At 37.6% G+C, this 19,903-nt stretch overlaps 1 protein-coding gene and 1 pseudogene across 1 annotated transcript; one reads left to right on the top strand and one right to left on the bottom strand.

The window, feature by feature from the left end:
* Window positions 1-203: 203 nt before the first annotated feature.
* On the bottom strand, window positions 204-1,411 carry LOC113337673 (annotated as a pseudogene).
* A 3,677-nt stretch (window positions 1,412-5,088) lies between these two features.
* On the top strand, window positions 5,089-7,103 carry LOC113337670. Its single transcript, XM_026583280.1, has 3 exons — window positions 5,089-5,211; window positions 5,301-6,079; window positions 6,440-7,103. Exons 1-3 carry the CDS (start codon window positions 5,089-5,091, stop codon window positions 7,101-7,103), a joined length of 1,566 nt encoding a protein of 521 aa, XP_026439065.1.
* The last annotated feature ends 12,800 nt before the right edge of the window (window positions 7,104-19,903 follow it).

Here is a 19,903-nt window from a genome sequence, read left to right on the forward strand (position 1 = left end):
TATAAACACAACATATTCTCATAATCTCTCATTCATACACCATCTCTCTCTTTCTTTCTATCTCGCTACAGATTTCATCTCCTTTAGAAACACATAGAAAATCAAGAAACCCCAAGATTCTTTTTCAATTATATTTCTTTTATTCTCTGAAGCAGCAGTAATAGATGATATCTCAATCATCTTTTTAAATTTTTAATCCTCTCTGCAGTTAGTGTTCCTTTACTTTCTCTTACAGTTAATATATCAAGATATATTATTTTTGTGTGAGTATTCTGATTTGCAACTTAGATACGCTGCAACTGAAAACGTAGAGAACTTGGGCTCCTTCTCAAGCTCCTTTCCGGATCGTCTATCAATCTTGGTGAGGATCTCAGCAAACTTCACAGAAATGCGAGATGTGTGACAGTCAAGAACTGGGGCATAACCGTTACCGATCTGACCAGGATGGTTCATGATGATGACCTGGGAGGTGAAGTTGGAAGCTTCCCTTGCAGGGTCATCCTTGGAGTTCGAGGCGACGAAACCACGCTTGAGATCCTTCACTGCGACATTCTTGACATTGAACCCAACATTGTCTCCTGGAAGAGCTTCTTGAAGGGCTTCGTGGTGCATCTCCACAGACTTAACTTCAGTGGTCAACCTGGTGGGTCCAAAGGTAACAACCACCAGGCTTGATGAATCCAGTTTCAACACGTCCCACTGGCACAGTTCCAAGACCTCCAATCTTGTAAACATCCTGAAGTGGAAGACGAAGGGGCTTGTCTGAGGGTCCCTTTGGCTCAGAGATATTGTCAAGAGCCTCAAGGAGAGTTGGTCCCTTGTACCAGTCAAGGTTGGTGGACCTCTCAATCATGTTGTCTCCCTCGAATCCAGAGATGGGATCAAAGGCAAGTTTGTCTGGGTTGTATCCAACCTTCTTTAAGTAAGATGAGACCTCCTTCACAATTTCATCGTACCTAGCCTTTGAGTACTTGGGGGTGGTGGCTTCCATCTACAAACACAAACACGAAACACATGAAATAATAGTTAGCCACGGGAAGGATAAACAGCATTGGAAAGTCTAAATTTTATAGACAGGAAAATAACTGTGAGAAAGGTATACCTTGTTACAACAACGGATCATCTGCTTGACACCAAGGGTGAAAGCAAGAAGAGCGTGCTCACGAGTCTGACCATCCTTTGAGATACCAGCCTCAAAATTTCCAGTGGTAGAATCGATAATGAGGACGGCACAATCAGCCTGAGAAGTACCAGTAATCATGTTTTTGATAAAGTCACGATGTCCAGGAGCATCAATAACTGTGCAGTAGTACTTGGTAGTTTCGAACTTCCATAAGGCAATATCAATGGTAATGCCACGCTTCATTTGGGTACCTAGGATATCCACGCTACCCTAGGTTGCAAAAACATGGTAACTCTATGGATTTACCAGTACAACTGTGCCCTAAAAAAACTAAAAATTATCTCATTATTTCCATTGTGAGTATCATCAATTAAGAGCAATCCATAAACAACTCTAAGCTACGATTCATCTCTCCATATACAACCCCAGTTAAGAATATGCATAGAAACTCTTTGAATTAGAGCAATTGGGGCAAAACCAATTAGGCGATATTGGCGAAAAACAAAAGCACTCCCATGTTTTCTGCAAGAGGGGTATCAATGAAGGGAAACTAATAAGCAGAAATGAGTTCATCCCCCTAATTAGGGAAAGCTGAATAACAATTATTAAACAAGTATTTGGAAAGTGTGGAAGAACAACAAATCCAAAACCAAAGCCACTATTGATAGCTGCTCTTTTCCAATTGACCTTAAATTGTTCATCTTCAGAATAGTCATCCTGTTACAAATCAATCAAACATAAAAAGAAAAAAAGAAAAAACGAAAACCCAGCCAGTTGGTACATTGAAACCACAATATCAGTGAAATACCTACATGGCTTAGGTGTGGTTCTACTTTAATCCTTGTAGAGCGAGTGATTCTCTGAGCACCAATTAAGGAGCCCTTACTTTCTACTTGTAACTTGGGGCATTGCAATAAGAATAATAACAGGTCTGTATTTGCCGTTTTGGCGACTGAGGTGAATATGTTTTAGTTAATGCCTCTCATTTCCAGTTTGAAGTGTTCAGTGATGTAGATGGCTGTCTGATCAACAGTTAAATAATTCAACTTAAAGGTTGTTCTGACAGTTTGCAACCTCATTTCTTAGAGCCATAACAACAGCTAATAATATCCTTTCTAACACATTCAACTTTTACATCATTATAACTGATAAAAATTGCGTATATTAATGAAAGCTTACATCTTGAAGCTTTCTTTAGAGGGAATGAAATGGTTGCAGCAGCAGCAGCAGCAGCAGCCTTCAGAGTGACGCTGGCTTTGGTGTTAATCTCTGTCAGACATTTTATCAAACATTTAGAATACTAACTGAATCTGTTCCAAACTTGATCAAAATGAAAACTATGGACTGGAAATCACCTCAAATAATCATCCAAACAGTCTTCTAATCACAATCTTCAGTAATAACAAACCCCATCATACCCAAACAGTTGCAAACTTGAAAGGAATACAATATGCACACAAGAAAATAAACAAATTCAAGATGATATTATCTACGTGAAGGAGACGAAAGAATCAAACTCTTTGAATTCCTCCATCTCTAATTTGTTGTTTCAAGGTAAATACCCGAAGTGACCCACAAGCAGGGCGGAGCCAAGGGTTGACTAACCCTGGCTCTAGCCCCCTAAAATTTCAAAAATCCATGTTTAGCCTTAGTTTTCTTCAGTTTTTTAGTTTAATCCTCTAGTTTTTAGGATTTAGCCACTGATTTTTAATAATCTAGTCCACCAAGTTTATCAAAAAAAATTTAGTCCCCTTAAACTTAAAAGTTGGCTCCGCCACTGACAAGTAGAAAAAACATACTAATGTCCACAACGTATAGACTGAAATGTTGAGGTTGCTTTTTAAACTCCAAGACTGGAGGAGTTGCCGCAAGAGGAGCCAGAGAGCTAACCAATTTCGCTGAAAAGCACTAGTCGTTCGCATTGCAAAAATTTCCCCAACATTTAAAAAATAAAACTTATATATTCTATAATACAGTCGTGCCCATCTTGTTGCGTGTTTTTTTTACTACGTAGTACAATTCTAGATTGATTTAAAAAATAAAACTTATATATTCTATAATATAGTCGTATCCATCTTGTTGCGAGTCTGCAAAAAATAAAACCGCGGTGCCCATTTTGTTGCGAGTCTAGCAACCAAATATAGGATTCCTAGTTTTTCTAATGATTTTGGCCCCATGATGCGCTTTTGTTTTACTACGGAGTATAATTCTAGAGTGATCGCAAGAATTACGGAGAGAAATCCCGTGGCTTGCGTGATATAAATGTGTATGTTTTTTACTCTCAATCCTTTCCTTTACTTGGTTCGCAGTCACACAACTTCACCGTCTCTTCTTTTCTTTCTTTTTTTTCTTCTCTCTGTATAACTTCTGTATAGAGAATCAAATTGTTCAATCTAAACTTTTAACTTAAAAATCATAGTTATTCACTAATATTGTTAAAAAATTGTTGTGCCCTTCGGCCACCTTACCAACCAGTGACATTTCTATCTTACTCGAGGAAACATCTTAAATCTGTAACTACTTTAGAGTAAACTTTGATAGTCATTACAAGCTTATTTCATTTTACATATTATCTTGAACTATAATGTTAAAATGGGATAGACTTTTTTTTAAATTTGTGAATGTCGGACAAAAATTTCGTCCTCCTCGAGGATAGGTGGAGAAATCAGTATGCTATGACAATATCACACTGCTTTGAATTTACCTTCAAATTTCAAACATAAGAAATAAACGATTTAGTTGTAGAACTATGGGTGGACTAGTGGAAAATCCATTGTAAATGATTTTTGAGATTTTTCTGTCTAGTATCAATTGAATCAGTTGTATAAAAACAAGATGTTTGTCTTTAAAAATTATTACTCTTTTCTTTTCATGGATAAAATCACAAATAAATGAAAAAGTCTTTAAAAGACAGGTTTGCACTCCGAACAGACAATTACTAAACGCCAGCTACAACTTATTTGTGATAAAAAAAGATATTTGTGATAAAAAAAAGATGTTTGATTATGTTCTAATGAGAATCCACCTAAAGAGGGTTCCAACAAGAATGACTTCCTGGGAAGCTTTGTATGAAATCAACAAACCAACAGGAGTTCTAAAAGATTCTAAAAGACCATATGGGAGAGATGAAGATGAAAAGAATGTGAACGTCATGGTTCTTATCAATCTTAAAGAAGAAATGCCTACTGGAATGTGGGAGACAAAAAGACTAGGATTGGGTATGCTTACTCAATCCACCCAAAGTTATGCAAGATCTGTAGAATTCCAGATCATGGAGCTATAGCATGTAAACCAGTCGACATAGTAGCTACTGTCAAAGAGGGAGCAACGAACAATCGTAGTATGGAAGTTGGGGGTACTTCAAATATCAGCCAACAACCATCTCAAGGCAGTGAGAATGGAAACTCGGAGTCATCAGATTCGTACCTAGTAAAAGTACAAGTCACAAACAATGACATCCCAAATGCTCTGAGAATAATGGGTTTCTATGGCAAAGAAACACAAGTTGTTGAAACAGGTAATGAAGAAGGGGAGGTAAATAGCAAAGCTATCACGGAGGAAGAATTCTTTCATAACTTGAAGTCTGCTGATCTCGCTGATCCCTTCACAAATATCCCCTCTAAGACAAATTTCATGGAATGGGATAAGGAGCAAAGTTTCTCCTTGGGAGGAGGAGGAAGTGCTTAATGCACCAAGGAAAACTCGAGCATAAAGTTAATAAGATCACCATCCATCAAAACTTCTGATAGATTGAAGGTGGTAAACAACAACAAAAAGTCTCCTCCTATAATCCCATCAGGTTTTGAAAAGATGCTACCTCAGCAAGCTGTCTAAGAAAGCCCAACAAAATCTTGGACAAGGAAGCAAAGGCCAACAAACCTTCTCAAGAAATTTGAAGCTGTCCACCAGGAGGAAAGAGCACAATACTCAGGCCAGGCTAAGAAAAAGAGGTTTTTGAAGAAGTAATGGAAGACAAAGACGACAGTCATTCAAAGGACATGCCATTGATGGATAATCAAAAAAAGAGAGAAGTAACAGTGACTGAGGAAGAAGGAACTGGAGCAGGATGGTCTGACAAATCCCAAAAGGTAATCCTAAACTATAAACTAATCCATTCCAAGTTACACTATAATATTATCCAGCAAATTTTTTCAAAACTTAGTATGCTCTATCATAGGAAAAAGGGAAAGGACTATCCTATAATATCCTACTTCTGGGAATTTATTGTAGTTATAACTTGGAACTGGCAAGGTTTAGGGCAAAAAAAAATACTCAAAAGTACCTTCTAGATATCCGGAATAAGGAAAATCCAGACATTATTTGCTTGCTAGAAACTAAACAACAAAATAGAAAAATGCATAGTATTCTAAAATCTGTGAATGTCCATAACTATTGGTTGGTCCCTCCTAGAGGCCAAGCAGGGGGGATGGCCCTGATTTGGAAACATAATCTTACTATTACCATAGATAGCTCAACACATAACCAGATTAATGCTATAGCCAAAGAAAACTGTTCCAACAGTTTATACATGGTTTCAGCTTTCTATAGCAGCCCATACCCTACTAATAAACAACAGTCTTGGGATATGCTTGTTAGTATAGCTGAAACCATAACCATTCATTGGCTTGTGATGGGGGACCTAAATGTTGTCCTCAGTCGAGAGGAAAAAAAGGGAAGTAACTTATTTGATGAAGGAGAAGCCACTATATTTAGAAATAAAATCTCTGATATGAATTTACAAGATTTGGGGTTTAAAGGTTATCCTTACACATGGAGCAACCATAGAACTGATAACTCAAGAGTGGAAAAGAGACTTGATAGAGCCATGAGCAATGAAAAATGGATTGAACTTTTCCCAAAATCCACAATCCATCATCTCATTGCAAGGGGATCTGATCATAGTCCTATTATCATTAAAACTAACCCAATTTGGAAGGATGGTGCTTATCCTTTCAAGTATTTTGGGGGATGGATGGAACATCCTGATTGCAAGAGATTAATCATGGATACTTGGAGCACAACAAGACAGGGATCTGTGAGTTTCTCTTTTGCAAAAAATCTTAAAAATGTTAAAGTTTCCCTCAATAGTTGGAATAAAAATACTTTTGGCAACATTCAAAACAATATCTCTAGGATCAAAAAGGAGATAGAAGTGTTGTCTAACAATAGCAATAGATGCCATACTACTCTAAAGAGATTGGAAACCTCTCTGAGTAAATGGCAGGATATTGAAGAAAATTACTGAAAAATCAAAAGTAGGAATCAGATAATAAATCTGGGTGATATAAATACCTCTTTCTTCCATAATGTTGCCAGGACAAGATACAGCAGGAATAGAATTGAGTCTATCAAAAATCCAAATGGCACCTGGTTGGAGAAAATAAGTGAAATCTCAAACTGTCTAACTGACCATTTCAAGAGCATCTCCAATAACAACTCTCCTGTCCTAAATAGGGATTTGATAAATCTAATACCATCTTCTATTACTGATAGAGAAAATGAGCTCCTCCTTGAAACACCTAAGGATGCTGAAATAAAAGATACTCTGTTTGCCATGGAAGGAAATAAATCTCTTGGTTCCAATGGTTTGCCCCCAAATTTCTTTCAAGATAATTGGGAAACCATAGGAGAGGATCTGATAAAACTAGTTCACAATTTCTTTGATACTGGATATATGCTAAAGGAAATGAATACCACTTTTATATCCCTCATTCCTAAGGTCCAACTACCCTCTACGCCAGGGGACTTTAGACCAATATCTCTTTGTAACACAACTTACAAACTCATTTCCAAACGAATGAAACCTTTGCTGTGTAAGATCATCTCTCCCTACCAATCTGCCTTAATTCTAGGGAGGCAGATAACTGACAACACTATGGTTTCTCATGAGATTATTCATAATATGAGAACCAGAAGAGATCTACAGGAATGGATGGGCATTAAGATAGATATGTCAAAAGCTTTTGACAGAGTTGAATAGCCCTTCCTATTAGTTGTCCTAGAAAAAATGGGTTTCTCAAAAACTTGGTGCCATATCATACATCAATGCAGATCAACTACTAGTCTTGCAATCTTATTGAATGGAGTCCCTTGTGAAACCTACAATCCAACTAGAGGGATTAGGAAAGGGGATATTTTGTCCCCTTTCCTCTTCATCCTATGTATGAAAGTTTTCTCCAGAACTCTAAAGAAAGCGGAAAACGAAGGAAAAATACATGGCATCAAAATTGTGAAAAAAGCTCATCCCATTAGTTATTTATTATTTGCGGATGATTGCATCATTTTCTGCAAAGCAAACACAAATGAAGCTAATAACATCCTTGACATGATTGCTAGTTTCATCTCCTGCTCGGGGAAAATGATAAACCTCTCTAAGTCTGTAATCTTTTCAAGCAATAACACCTCTTCTGATAAGAAATTGAGTATAACAGGCCTCATGAAGGTTAATCCTATATCCCTTAAAGATAAGTATATAGGGTCTCCCTTCTTTGCTAACAAGTCAAAAGTTAAAGCCTTTCATCCAGTGATTGATCTCATCAAACACAAGATGGGGGGATGGAATAACAAAACTATCAACCCCGCGGGGAAGACGGTCTTTATCAAACATGTAACTTACATAATGGCAAATTATCAAATGAGTATTAAAATACCAAAAACAATCACTGATGAGTTGAATAAAATCCATAGGGATTTTTCATGGGGCAAAGAAGATGGTAAATCAAAAGGTGTTTACCTGAAATCTTGGACAGGAGTGTGTACCCCTTTAGAGGAAGGAGGGCTAGGTTTCATAAACTTGGAAAAATTTAACAATGCTCTAATCTCCAAGATGGGATGGAGAATGTTTCAACAACCTAATACCTTGGGTGCACAAGTCATGCATGCCAAGTATTTTGAAAATTCAGATATTATGCACATGTCTGCAATGCCAAAACCAACAGACTCTTGGGTATCGAAAGGCATCTTAGATGGCATAGCAAACATTCAAAAGTATGGAAAATGGCTAGTGGGAAACGACAACAAAATCAATATTTGAAAGGACAGTTGGGTTGAAGGTTCAGATTATCTAATCAGTAAACCTAACAACTGCCCTACAAATATTGAAAAGGTGGCTGATCTAATGAATGAACATCAACAATGGAACTTACAACTGATTCTCACATACTGCTAGGAAAATAACACACACACACAAACATTCAAACTGGTCAGGATTATAGAGTTATTTGGTATCTGTCAAAGGATGAAAAGTTCTCTGTGAAATCTCTTTACAAAGAGTTAACACATAGAAATATCAATAGAAGAGAAACAAAAAATTGGATTGCCATCTAGAATCTAGTTGTCTCCCCTTCTATCAAAGTTTTCCTTTGGAAAGCTGCCCACTCTATCTTACTAACAGGAGCTAGAATGGGAAAACACCTTCACTATATTGACAAAATTTGTAAAATATGCAATTGTCAAGAGGAAACCATATCACATATGTTCATCAATTGCCCTGTAGCTCAACAAGTCTGGAGAGAACTCCACTTTGAACCAAATGAAATTTTCAACAATATGGATGACTTCCATGAGTGGCTAACAAATCTTCTAAACGTCAAAAGTCACAGAACCCACTCAATGGGATGGGCTGAGATGTTTTCTGTTGTCATATGACACGTATGGAAAGCCAGATGTGATTTGACTTTTGAAAAGAAAACGCCAAATGCTGGTAGGATATCTAGGAATATTATTTATTACATAAACCACCAGAAAGTTGAATTTGACAGGAAAAATTGCAACTTCTCTAATGTGTCTTACTCCAAAGAGGAGGCTGAAAATCAAACAATTGAATTCAGATTAAGAAGGATGCCACCAATACTCTTCACTTTGAAAATAAATGTGGCAATCTATCTAAACCCTACCACTGGAAGTTATAGTATGGGTTTAATCCTTTTCGATCATACATGACATTGCAAGGGCAAAGTTCAAATGAGGAAGTGAAATAAAAGGTGGCACTGGATGCATACAACTGGACGACAACATTAGGAAGCAGAATGGATTTTGAATCCAACTCCTGCCAAATAATCAAGCTAATCAGGAGCATGTATGCATACAAGATAGGAGCCCGTTTCTCTCTAGATTACGACGGAAAGGAAGTTTTTGAAGTTGGAACTTGGAGCACAACTAATGACATGGAATTTTTTTTAGCAGTCAACCTTGCTAAATATAGCATCGACTGTAATTTTGGTGGGTCTTGGGACCATCTTACTGTAACAAGTATTATCCCGAACATTATCGACAATATTTTTCCTTCTCGTTTTAAATTTTATCAACCAACAAATGTAATAGCTAATTACTATTTCACAAGGTTTGGACGCAAACCAAAGGGTTTCTGTCAGTTTGCTCAGCAACTCCAACCCAGAGGTGATCGCCAATTGAGGTTTCATTCCTCTTTATCTATAAAAAAAGAAAAGAAAAAACACCTTTCTCAGGAACGGGTCTCATTCCCTATGTTACTACCAAATGCACCACGCTTGCCAAAATCGGAAAAATCAAATGAAAGCAATGAACAATCTTAAGACAAATGCACGATAAAGAACTTTCTTTTATCCCTTGAGTCAATGAATCAATAACAAAGCAACATAGCTAGAAAATGAGTAACCATACAAGTAATGGCAATTGCTATTAACTCCTTATTACCCAAATGAGGAAATTGTTGGAATATATGCCACATTGGTTATGAGTCAAGTTACAGAAGATCAAGTCAGCTGGTAAATCCTACATTCAAGCTACCTATTCAAGATTAGTTTGTTATCTTCTGAGGTTAGGTTTACTGCTTCTTCTATTATTATCCTATATAAACAGGAATATATTTATGTAATTGTAGAATTATCTCAGAATGTTCTGATGATCTATATAATTTCCCCTTTGAGGTTTATCAGTGGATATAAATCGAGTGACCGAACCACTTTAATCTCTTGTCAACCACTTTAATCTCGTCTCTTTTATTATCTATGATTCTTATTCTTATCATAAATCTTATAAAAATAAAAAATTATAATATACAAATATATTATACGTTGTCAGAAAATAGTCCCCCGTTGCTGGTTGAGCTCAAGTCAGGTGCCTCCATAGCTCACCTATAACTCCTCTGAAGGGTCAAAAGACTTTCAACATACATTGTAAATTTGTAAGAGGGATGACCAATATTGGCACCTAAGAAGGAGTTGGCGCTTTCATCTCCAGTAATTTCAATCTTGCTGAAAGTTTTCGTCTTCCGATTATAAGAATGAACGAAAACAGAATCGCGATAACGAGGTTCATCACTCTCCACATCAGATAGTTCTAAGATCAAGTACTCAGTTCCCTCGACAGCGTGAAGCCGAACATATTGACAACTCCACCAAATAGGTAACATGATAATCTCTTTAGTCCATTTGATGTTACTAGTATTTGTAGTACTTGTATTTTTATCGCAGTCGTCATCAAGTATCCACAGATTGACAGTGTGATTATCTGGGTTCTTTACTATAACTAGATGCCCATCCAATTCCATAAGATAATAAGAGTTAGGCCGATCAATACCAATCATATCAAGGTCTGGTATAACTCTGTAATCCTCTCTCCCGACATCAAATGCCACTAGCATGGGACGAATATCATTGTAATACATCCAATATATGGAACCATTCGCATAAACGGAACCATATAGATCTTTAGAGAACTTATCTGACGGTGGTACCTTATCAATCCTTCTCCAAGCAGTGTCGCTGCCTAGAGTCAAGGCCTCGCACATTTTGTAATTCTCCTCTTCGTCTTCGTATATTGTGTACTCCATGTACCCTTCCGATTTTGGAAGCTCATACCCAGATATATGCTCCACATGCAAATCACTTTGTATTCCCTTGTTGTAGGATCAAATCCAAATTCATAAGTACGATATACATCTACTTTCGATAAGTCACATAATTTCTCTACTTGTGCTAATTAAGCTGATCTGATCCAAGGTGTCGCTTCTTTGGTGATGACATTGTATAGACCTGCAGCATGATCCTCTTTAACTTCATTGTCAAAGTCCATATCTTTTCTTTCTATTTTGTCGATTAAGCATATCATACCGTTGATGGGTTTTTGTATATGCTGACAAACCAACAAATCTTTATTCGATATGGCTTGCATGGTTTTTGTTGCTGTAGTTATTTCTTTGTGGTTTGTGTCTATGCACAAGTTTGCTGTACAAGGAATCTCAAATTTAACGCTTTCATCCTTAGGAAAAGACACCATGAGATTCACGATGAAGACCCGTGGACTTTCTAATACAGCTTTACTGGTCAAAAAATAGAGATGTGGACTTGTTTTCAATTGCCGTCGATGGTGTAATTTGATCAACCACTGATCCTTTTCAATCAAGGATTTCCAAGATTTGCATACGCGTTTGAAACGCACAAGCGATTTCAATGGAAGTCTGCTTAGTATCTCACATAGTATTTGATCATCAATGCAGCTAGTAGTAGTACCCTTCATCTTTTTCATGGTGGACGAAAAAGAAAAAGCTTCGCGGGGAAAAACTATATGGACCGAGTTTGAAACTATCGATATTTCCTTTCTTTTATAGGCACAAACTTTCTTGCAAACTAAGAAAATAATCATGATGGGATTGGGACTCGAACCCGGTTCTAACACCGTGTTTGGATACACTTCAGGAAAAGTTTTTCGACTTCTAGAAGCAAAAAGAAAATCAACTTTTTTGTGATGGAAAATACTTTTATTTCTGACTTTTACTTTTTAACTTGAGCTTCTGAAAAAGCATAAGCACTTTTACTTCTCATTCCCAAACGCGCCATAAAACAATTAATTAGGAAACAAAGGTATATTTTAGGACGACTTTCTATGCATGGCCACTAGCAAGGAATCTAAGGGATATTTTAGGACGACTTTCTAGGCATGGCCACTAGCAAGGAATCTAAGGGATATTTTAGGACGACTTTCTATGCATGGGCACTAGCAACACTGGTTTAAGTTTGAATTATGCCGAGACCACACACACATCAGTGCAGAAGTAAGTACTAGGGAGAGTTTGCTGGTTCCATACCGCCCAGAATACTAATATAGCATAGTATTGAACAACATATGGATCGGCATTAGCACAACACTTGCCTAACAAATCAGCATAAGTACTCCTCACCCTAACAACATAGGAGAGCCTGAATTCCTTCGTTCTAATGAACTCCACTCAGTTCAAAATACTTTTGAACAGACTTTGTACGTGTTTTACTTTGTGGGCTCTAAAGCCCATTTTGATATTTTTGCCTACCCTAAAATTTGAAACATGTATGTTTTAGGGCATACATAAAACTTTTGAAGTTATACAAATCTATTTTCCTAACTAGGGTGTGCTTATAAGGGGTGTCTAATGGATAAGAAATGACTTATATACCCTTAAAAACAGTTTATACTATTAAATTGATGTTAAATGGCCCATGTACACGGATGTGCGATCCAATATCAAAGTCATTTGGTTTTCCCTTTCCCATATATATATAAAGGATATTGTATCCGATTAACCAGATAAATCATATCAATAGAATCCTTCTCATGCCTCTTTCTCTTTCCTTATTATTTTTGCATTACGTTATCAACACGAAGCTTAACCACTGATTTTTTTTTTTGGAAGAAAGCTCCATCTTTAAAACTGGTTATACACCTCTGTCATTCTTCTTTCAATCGGATTCGTTTTCTAAGATACACATGGATAACTATCGTATGTAATAGGATGGTCTGCTAATATTTTCTTTTATTTTCCAATCAGACATCAGAACTGAGAAGGTACTCCTAAATCCTTCTTTACTTTTCTATTACTAGTATAACACGCATGTACGATGCGCCTGCCACCTGCCATTCTGTTCAATATATTTTCAATAAATATACTCATTTGCAAAAAAATAAAAATATAAAGAATGAAAAATGATGTTATTTTTCTGGATGATACAGTTGGATAGATTAATCTTTGCAACACAAAGCCTTGGAAAAAAAACTCAAGAAGAAGAGACTTAGCAAAAATCAAGAAGAATAAGATATAGTTCGACAACAACTTCAATGCTTTTAGTAAAAGTTAATCTCAATACAATCACATATATTGTTCTCTCCATGGTCGAATATCCTCTCATGGTTCATCTTTGTGTTTCTTAAGCACTTGGTTTCAGGGTACTTCTTCCACATGTTCCTACAATTAAAGACATTTTCTATGTGTTATGTAAATTATGCCGGTAAAAAATATTAGGGCAGTTAAAGTACAATGGTGACTTCTGATAAAATTTCAGTTAACCATAAAATCCAACTTAAAGGGCTAAAGAGATCACATTAAAAAAAAAAGAACAGTTAACAAAAAATTTAAATGGTTAAAGATCGATATATTAAGACAAACCACTGAAATTCGGTACTCAAAAATTCTGGCAGAACATAATAATTCACTTGAAGAGATTTTTTTTTTATTATTTTTTTTTTCTTGGCAAAGATGATAATATTGAAGAATACACAAGCCTATGCAGGCGAATACAACTAAAAAAGCGCAAAAGATCAAAATAAAATTAAACTAACAAAAAAGAGCATCTGACACTGGAACAAAATTATGCCTCCACTATATTTATTTCCTTGTGATTGTCAGCAGATTATTAAACATTTCTTGCTTGAAGAGATGCACGGAAGCAAATGTCCTAAATCCTTCTATTAATCACAATTTCTCAATTATAATATCACTCCCATCTTGAACAAACTATTTGAAGCTCATAGTTATTCCTTCACCAATATGATAAACAATTCAGGCATACTATGATCAAAGAAATGAGATTTTTTCTTGCTTTAAAAAATTTAAAAACAAAATCAAAGCAAAATCCATCAACTGGAGTGTAAGTTAGATATGTATCTAATTCTGACCTAGCTACCTGCTACCCATTAACCTTTAAAAACTTTATTCCCATTAACATATCTAAAAGTTATTTCCCATTAGCTCACTTACATGTTGTTTTTACCATCAGTTGAACTAAAACTACCCTAATAACTAACAAAAATTGAGATGTTGTCAATTGCTTTCCACTATCAACTGAAACAAAATAAGTTCCAAAGTACCAAATCTATAAATTAAAATTTAGACCAAAATGTTTCCACATAAAAATCTCATATTTCTTTCCCCTAAATCAAACTAAATCAATAAAAGAAAAAGAAAAAAACCTAAAATTCAGAACCCAAATTAAAGAACGCGCGATTGGGGATATCAAAACTAATTTGGGGATATGAATTACTTTCCCCAACCAAAGGTGTCTGCTAAGGGGTGTTTTTTGGGGAGAAAATATTAAAACACCGTTTGATTAATTAAAAAACATTATGAAAAGACTGTTATACTCTTTCCCTAAAACTTAAAATCTAAAAAACAAATACATATCCCTCATTTCTCTATCAGTTCCGGCATACTCGGTTAGGGTTAGGGTTCCAAATTTTTTTTTCTTCATCTTCTTCATCGTTCTTCATCGACGATTAATCGTTAATTCAAAAATTTCTTCGTCGATTAACCTACCTAACCGAATCCATAAGAATGCCTCCACGAAAGAAATCAGATGCCTAATCGAAATCAAAATCAAAATCGATTGCTCAACAGAAATTATAGGAAAGGCTTGCTTTGATTGCTCAAGAGAAAAAACACGAAGAACAAGAGGCTTCAAACGATCAACTTCTCGTAAAAATGGCTTCTATGAGAAGGTAAGTGATTTAGAAGTGTTTAATTAGTGTTTCAACCGATTTGTAGCTACGGGTTTAGGTCAAAATCGCAAACCCTAACTGAAATAGTTGAGTTTCAGTAGCTTCCGGCATTCAAGTTAGTATGAATACCATACCGGAACAGTGTAACGACATTCGATTTAGGATGAAGACCACACCGGCACTGCGTTACGACATAAGATTTACGTTAAAGACCACACCGAAAATTAGTTGTCGCATTCGATTTCGGATGAAGAGCACACTAGAACCCTGTACCGGGCGTTCAGTTTAGTTTGAATACCATGCCGGTAGTGTGCTTCTAATAAACAGAAAACCCTAGGATTTTGTTATTGGTACCGGAACACATTTTAGGTTAGATTCGATGCCGGAATTCTGCTGCGGCATGAGTTTGAATTTTACGTATGTGCCGGCAATGGTGTTTTGGTATCCAGGAACTTCCTAAAGATTACCGGCATCCTTGTCAATTATTTTTCAATGCCGGTATTAGTTCCCGACATGTAATGGTTTGAAATTACTATGCCGTGTTTTGGTCACGACATGGTCGATACTTTGTTTCAGTATGCCGGTAGTGATGATTCTATGTCGTTATGTAGTGTATCTGTGCTGATATTAGAAATGAAAGTTAGTTGTCTTATATTTATTTCGTGCTTCTTTTGAAATAGGTCCAAAGCAAAGGAAGCTAACAAAGGAAAAACTAAAGATGTTGGCATTAAAAAAAGAAGGAAGGACGGTCTTGGTACTCCTCAGTCTCTGCCTCCTAGAGGGAAAGACCAAGGTAGCAAAATCCTTTTGGGGGCTGATACAAGAGGTGAAGTTTGGTAGAGTGGTCGTGACCATAGTAAACTCAAAATCCGTGAACCTACAGGAGCAGTTGAGGAGGAAGATGAGCAAGAGGAAGAGGAAAGTGAGGAGGAAGATAATGAGATTGATCAAAGTCAATTAGCAACCCAAAGCCAAGTAGTAGTGGAAGAAGGTGGGCCAAGTCAACAACCGACACAAGGAAAGGGCACAGGCAAAGTAAAAGTTAAAGGTTCACACCTTCCTCATATTGATGACATGATACCTGACCTTGATCGTGGTAGAATTTGGGGTACAACTTCTTTTGATCCGGGGCATCTATTTGGCTACAAGGACTCTTGGGCTCGTACTATCTATCAAACCTATGTAAGAATTTTTATCTCGTGCATATGTATTATTTTGTATTTATATAAAACCTATTAATCGTATTATCTCCTAATTGTAGGATCATAAGAAGGCTGTGCGTGTTTGCCGAAACCAAGTCGCGTCTCATTGGGATTTGTCTAAGGAATGTGAAGAGGTCCAAACATTAGTAAAGGATTCTGGTCTATATCCTTTGGTTGAAAATTATGTGAAGCCAGATATTGTGACAGTCAATTGCTTCGTCGAAAGGTATCATGGTGAAAAGATACCATGCACTTCCCGTTTGGCGAGATGACTTTGATCCCTGATGATGCTCAGAACATTCTAGCTTGAGTGTTACCGGCAAATCAATTGCAGAAGGAGATCATTTTCCGGAGCTAGAATGGTCGAAGTTGCACGCTCTTACTAACAAGTTGTTTGGTTGGGACTACAAAACTTCTGTGGAAAGCTTCTATGTATCTAAGACTAGTAGGACAAAGACCATCAAGCTGACGCTGCTTAAGAAGAAGTTTGAAGACACGACGCAGAGAAAAGAAAAGGATGGATGGGACCCCGCACAGATTCGTTATACAGTCGCTACGTACCTGTTATTCATCTTGGGCATTAGGGTATTCCATGACACTAGTGGCAACAGGGTTAGTGCAAACTACCTTCAATACTTGGATCCGTTGGAAGAGGTCTTTAGCTATTCTTGAGACACGGTGGTAATGACACATTTGATGACGGAGATGAGAAGGGCCTCTAAGGCGGTTACAAACCAATTTTTCGGGAATTTCACTCTACTCCAGGTAATTTTTTTTTTAAACTTATGTTCTTATTTAATCGTTCACATGTACCCTTATGATGAACTTAGAAACAAAATTTACTGATTTTTATATGTATCATTTCGCATTTGTATAGGTGTGGGCTTATGAACATTTCCCAGCATTTTTCAAGGGCAAGCCCTTCTTGAAGATTATACCCATTGATGACCCCGAGAATCCTAGAGCCAAGAGATACCAGTTCAACAGCCATCTGAAGCCCGGTAACAATCGTCGACTGACAGATATGAGATTGGCTCTGGACGCGATGACTACCAAAGATGTTGTGTTTGACCCTTACATGGAGGCTAGAGAAAACCTCCAATATTTGAGGTTCTATAACGTTTTATTTTACAATGGGCCTTTGTTCCACCCAAAGGGATACGTTATGGCTGATCCTCGACGTGTGATGCGGCAACTTGGATATAAGCAATTACCCTGCTTCATGACAGCCTCTACTGAAAGGTATCATCTTGACCTTTCTATATATCAGCATGTATATACTAATTATGTGTTGTATGTATGAAACTAGAGGCGTCAGCTTCGCAAGTTGTGGAAGATGTTAGGTTGCAAGTACGACGAAGGAGAGGTGCTATCCATTGAAGAAATGAAGGAAGTCGTGGAGAATCTTGATAAAATTGAAGACCCAAGTGCAAGATCTTTGTTTGGGGAAACAAGGAAGGCTCCCGTTGGCAAGAAGCAAAAGACCAAGTGATGAACTCTATAGTTGTGTTTCGTTATTTGGATGGTGGTTGTTATGTTTTGAACAATTTCTAACTTGTTTTTGGTTGAACTCTTTAGTTGTTTGGTTTACTTTTGGTTTATGATAAGAACATTTAAGCATGATTCAGTTGTTTGGTTTATGTTGAACATGTTTAGATTTCTCGTAAAATGTTGTCTCTGTAAGTTTTCTTTACACGACAAGCGCCGGCATTTAAATATTTAAGTTCCACAGCACCGGTATTGGTTCCGGCATTAAAAGCAATTTAAATTCTATGCCGCCATTTGTACCAGCACGAAACAATTTTCTCCAAAACCATGTTGGGCACAATGGATGAAAATGACCAAGTTTCTGTGTGGATTATGGGTGGTTCCGGCATTGAAATGTTTAAGTTCCACAGCACCGGTATTGGTTCTGCACTAAAAGCAATTATATTTCTATGCCGCCATTTGTACCGGCATGGAAAATTTTCTCTAAATCCATGTCGGGCACAGTGGATGAAAATGACCAAGTTTATGTGTAGATTATGGGTAGTGCCGGCATTAAAGAAATTATTGAATCTATGCCAGAATTCTGATTTTCTTACTCTTGCATAGTTTTGCATAATTCTGGCATTGGATTTTGATAAATATACTATGCCGGTATTGTTTATAAATAGGTTTTTATGGGCGAAAACCATTTCTGTTGATTTTGGTAATTTTGGGTGTGTGTAGGTGAAAAACGAATCTAAACCCTAAACAATGTACTGCACGAGAGTACTTTTGATTCGAGAGATCAATCTGTACAATCCTGTCCTAAACCAAGAAATGGACGTTCCAGGCTTGCTTCGGTCACAAAGTGAAGGAGAAGGGTTGGTCTTAGGGAGGGAAGCGAAGAAAGTGTTGAGACCAGAATAGTTGATTTTGGAAGTGTGGTCGTTTTGTGACTTGTATCAGAAAGTTAAACTGGCTAGCTGGATGAAAAAGCTATCAGATGATTTTTGGATGTTGTATTGTTTTCCTGACCAAAACTTATTGTTTGGTGGAAATATATGAGACCAATTTATACAAGTCATAGTGAAACGTATCCTGGTATCATAGGAAGTGGAAACGATTGAGTGGTGGAAGAAAAGAGTAACGTGTAACTGTCAGACGTTATGCTTCCATGATGAGGGAAGTGAATTCGTGTAACCTCCAGTCATTACGCTTCCATGATGAAGGAAATGAATTGTTTACACCGTTACTTTTCACCACCACTAATTATCCCATTTCATGACACTTTCTTGTAACGGGCGCATTGCACGCCACACGTTGTAAACCGCCAAACCAATACCCTGATGAGCATCCCCCAGTTTATGACATATTTTGATGTCTCGAGTGTTTTCGTGGAAAACATGTAGCACTTTTCTCCGTGTGGCAAGTTAAAATCGAGAGGCTTGTCGCAGGTAAATATCATGTGATGCTAGGCTCGTTTTGGATAGTCGCCTAAAACTTGTCACGATCTTACCGGTTCGGTGGCGAACTTGGATGGCTGAGATTGCATCTCATGAAGAAGGATGGCCATTGATTATGGCCACATGTTGTTGTATAGCGAAGTGGCATCGTCCACATGCTAATGGCATGCTAGCAGCCGCGGTATAGTGGTATGCCAGTGATGTTGCGGCATGGGAAAAACTAAAAATTGGCTCCGTGGCCGAAGTTAGGGTTTGGCGCCGTGGAAGAATTCGCCGTGGAATAATTAGGGCTTGGCGTGGCCAAGGCTCCGTGGGAAGAATTCCCCATGGAAGAATTTGGGCTTGGCGTGGCCAAGGCTCCGTGGAATAATTCGCCGTGGAAGAATTTGGGCTTGGCGTGGCCAAGTCTCCGTGGAAGAATTAGGGTCTGGCGTGGCCAAAACTTGGCTCCGTAGAGTCGGACCCACGTGTGCCAACATTGGCCCTGTTTCCACGCCAATCTCTTTGCTCTGGGAAACATTATTTGGCTTTGGTAGGAATTTGCCAAATTAGGGTTTGGCATGTTGAAACCCTAATTAGTGCACGTGGCATGCGGCTGCGGCATGTTGCTACTTTTGTGCAAACAGCGCCATGGATATGCCAAAGGAACTATGGCAAGGCCATAGTGTGGGAACGGCCACGAGAGTAAGAATTTCCGTGGGTGGCTATTTATGGCAGGTTGCCACGAAGTGGCATGTTTGCGAGGTAGCATGTTGCGAAGTTGCCGCGGTAGAGTAGCATGTTGGCATGCCAAACAATATGTTGTTTTGGTAGGGCACGTTTGGTCTTTAATGTATGGTGGCAAGTTCAGAGCAACTTGATTGGCCCAAAAGGGGGGCGGCCAAACATAGGGCGCGACTATACTTCTGTTGAGAGTATGGCGA

The sequence above is a fragment of the Papaver somniferum genome, unplaced genomic scaffold (genome assembly GCF_003573695.1).
Source record: "Papaver somniferum cultivar HN1 unplaced genomic scaffold, ASM357369v1 unplaced-scaffold_17, whole genome shotgun sequence".
In the NCBI taxonomy this organism is placed as follows: domain Eukaryota; kingdom Viridiplantae; phylum Streptophyta; class Magnoliopsida; order Ranunculales; family Papaveraceae; genus Papaver; species Papaver somniferum.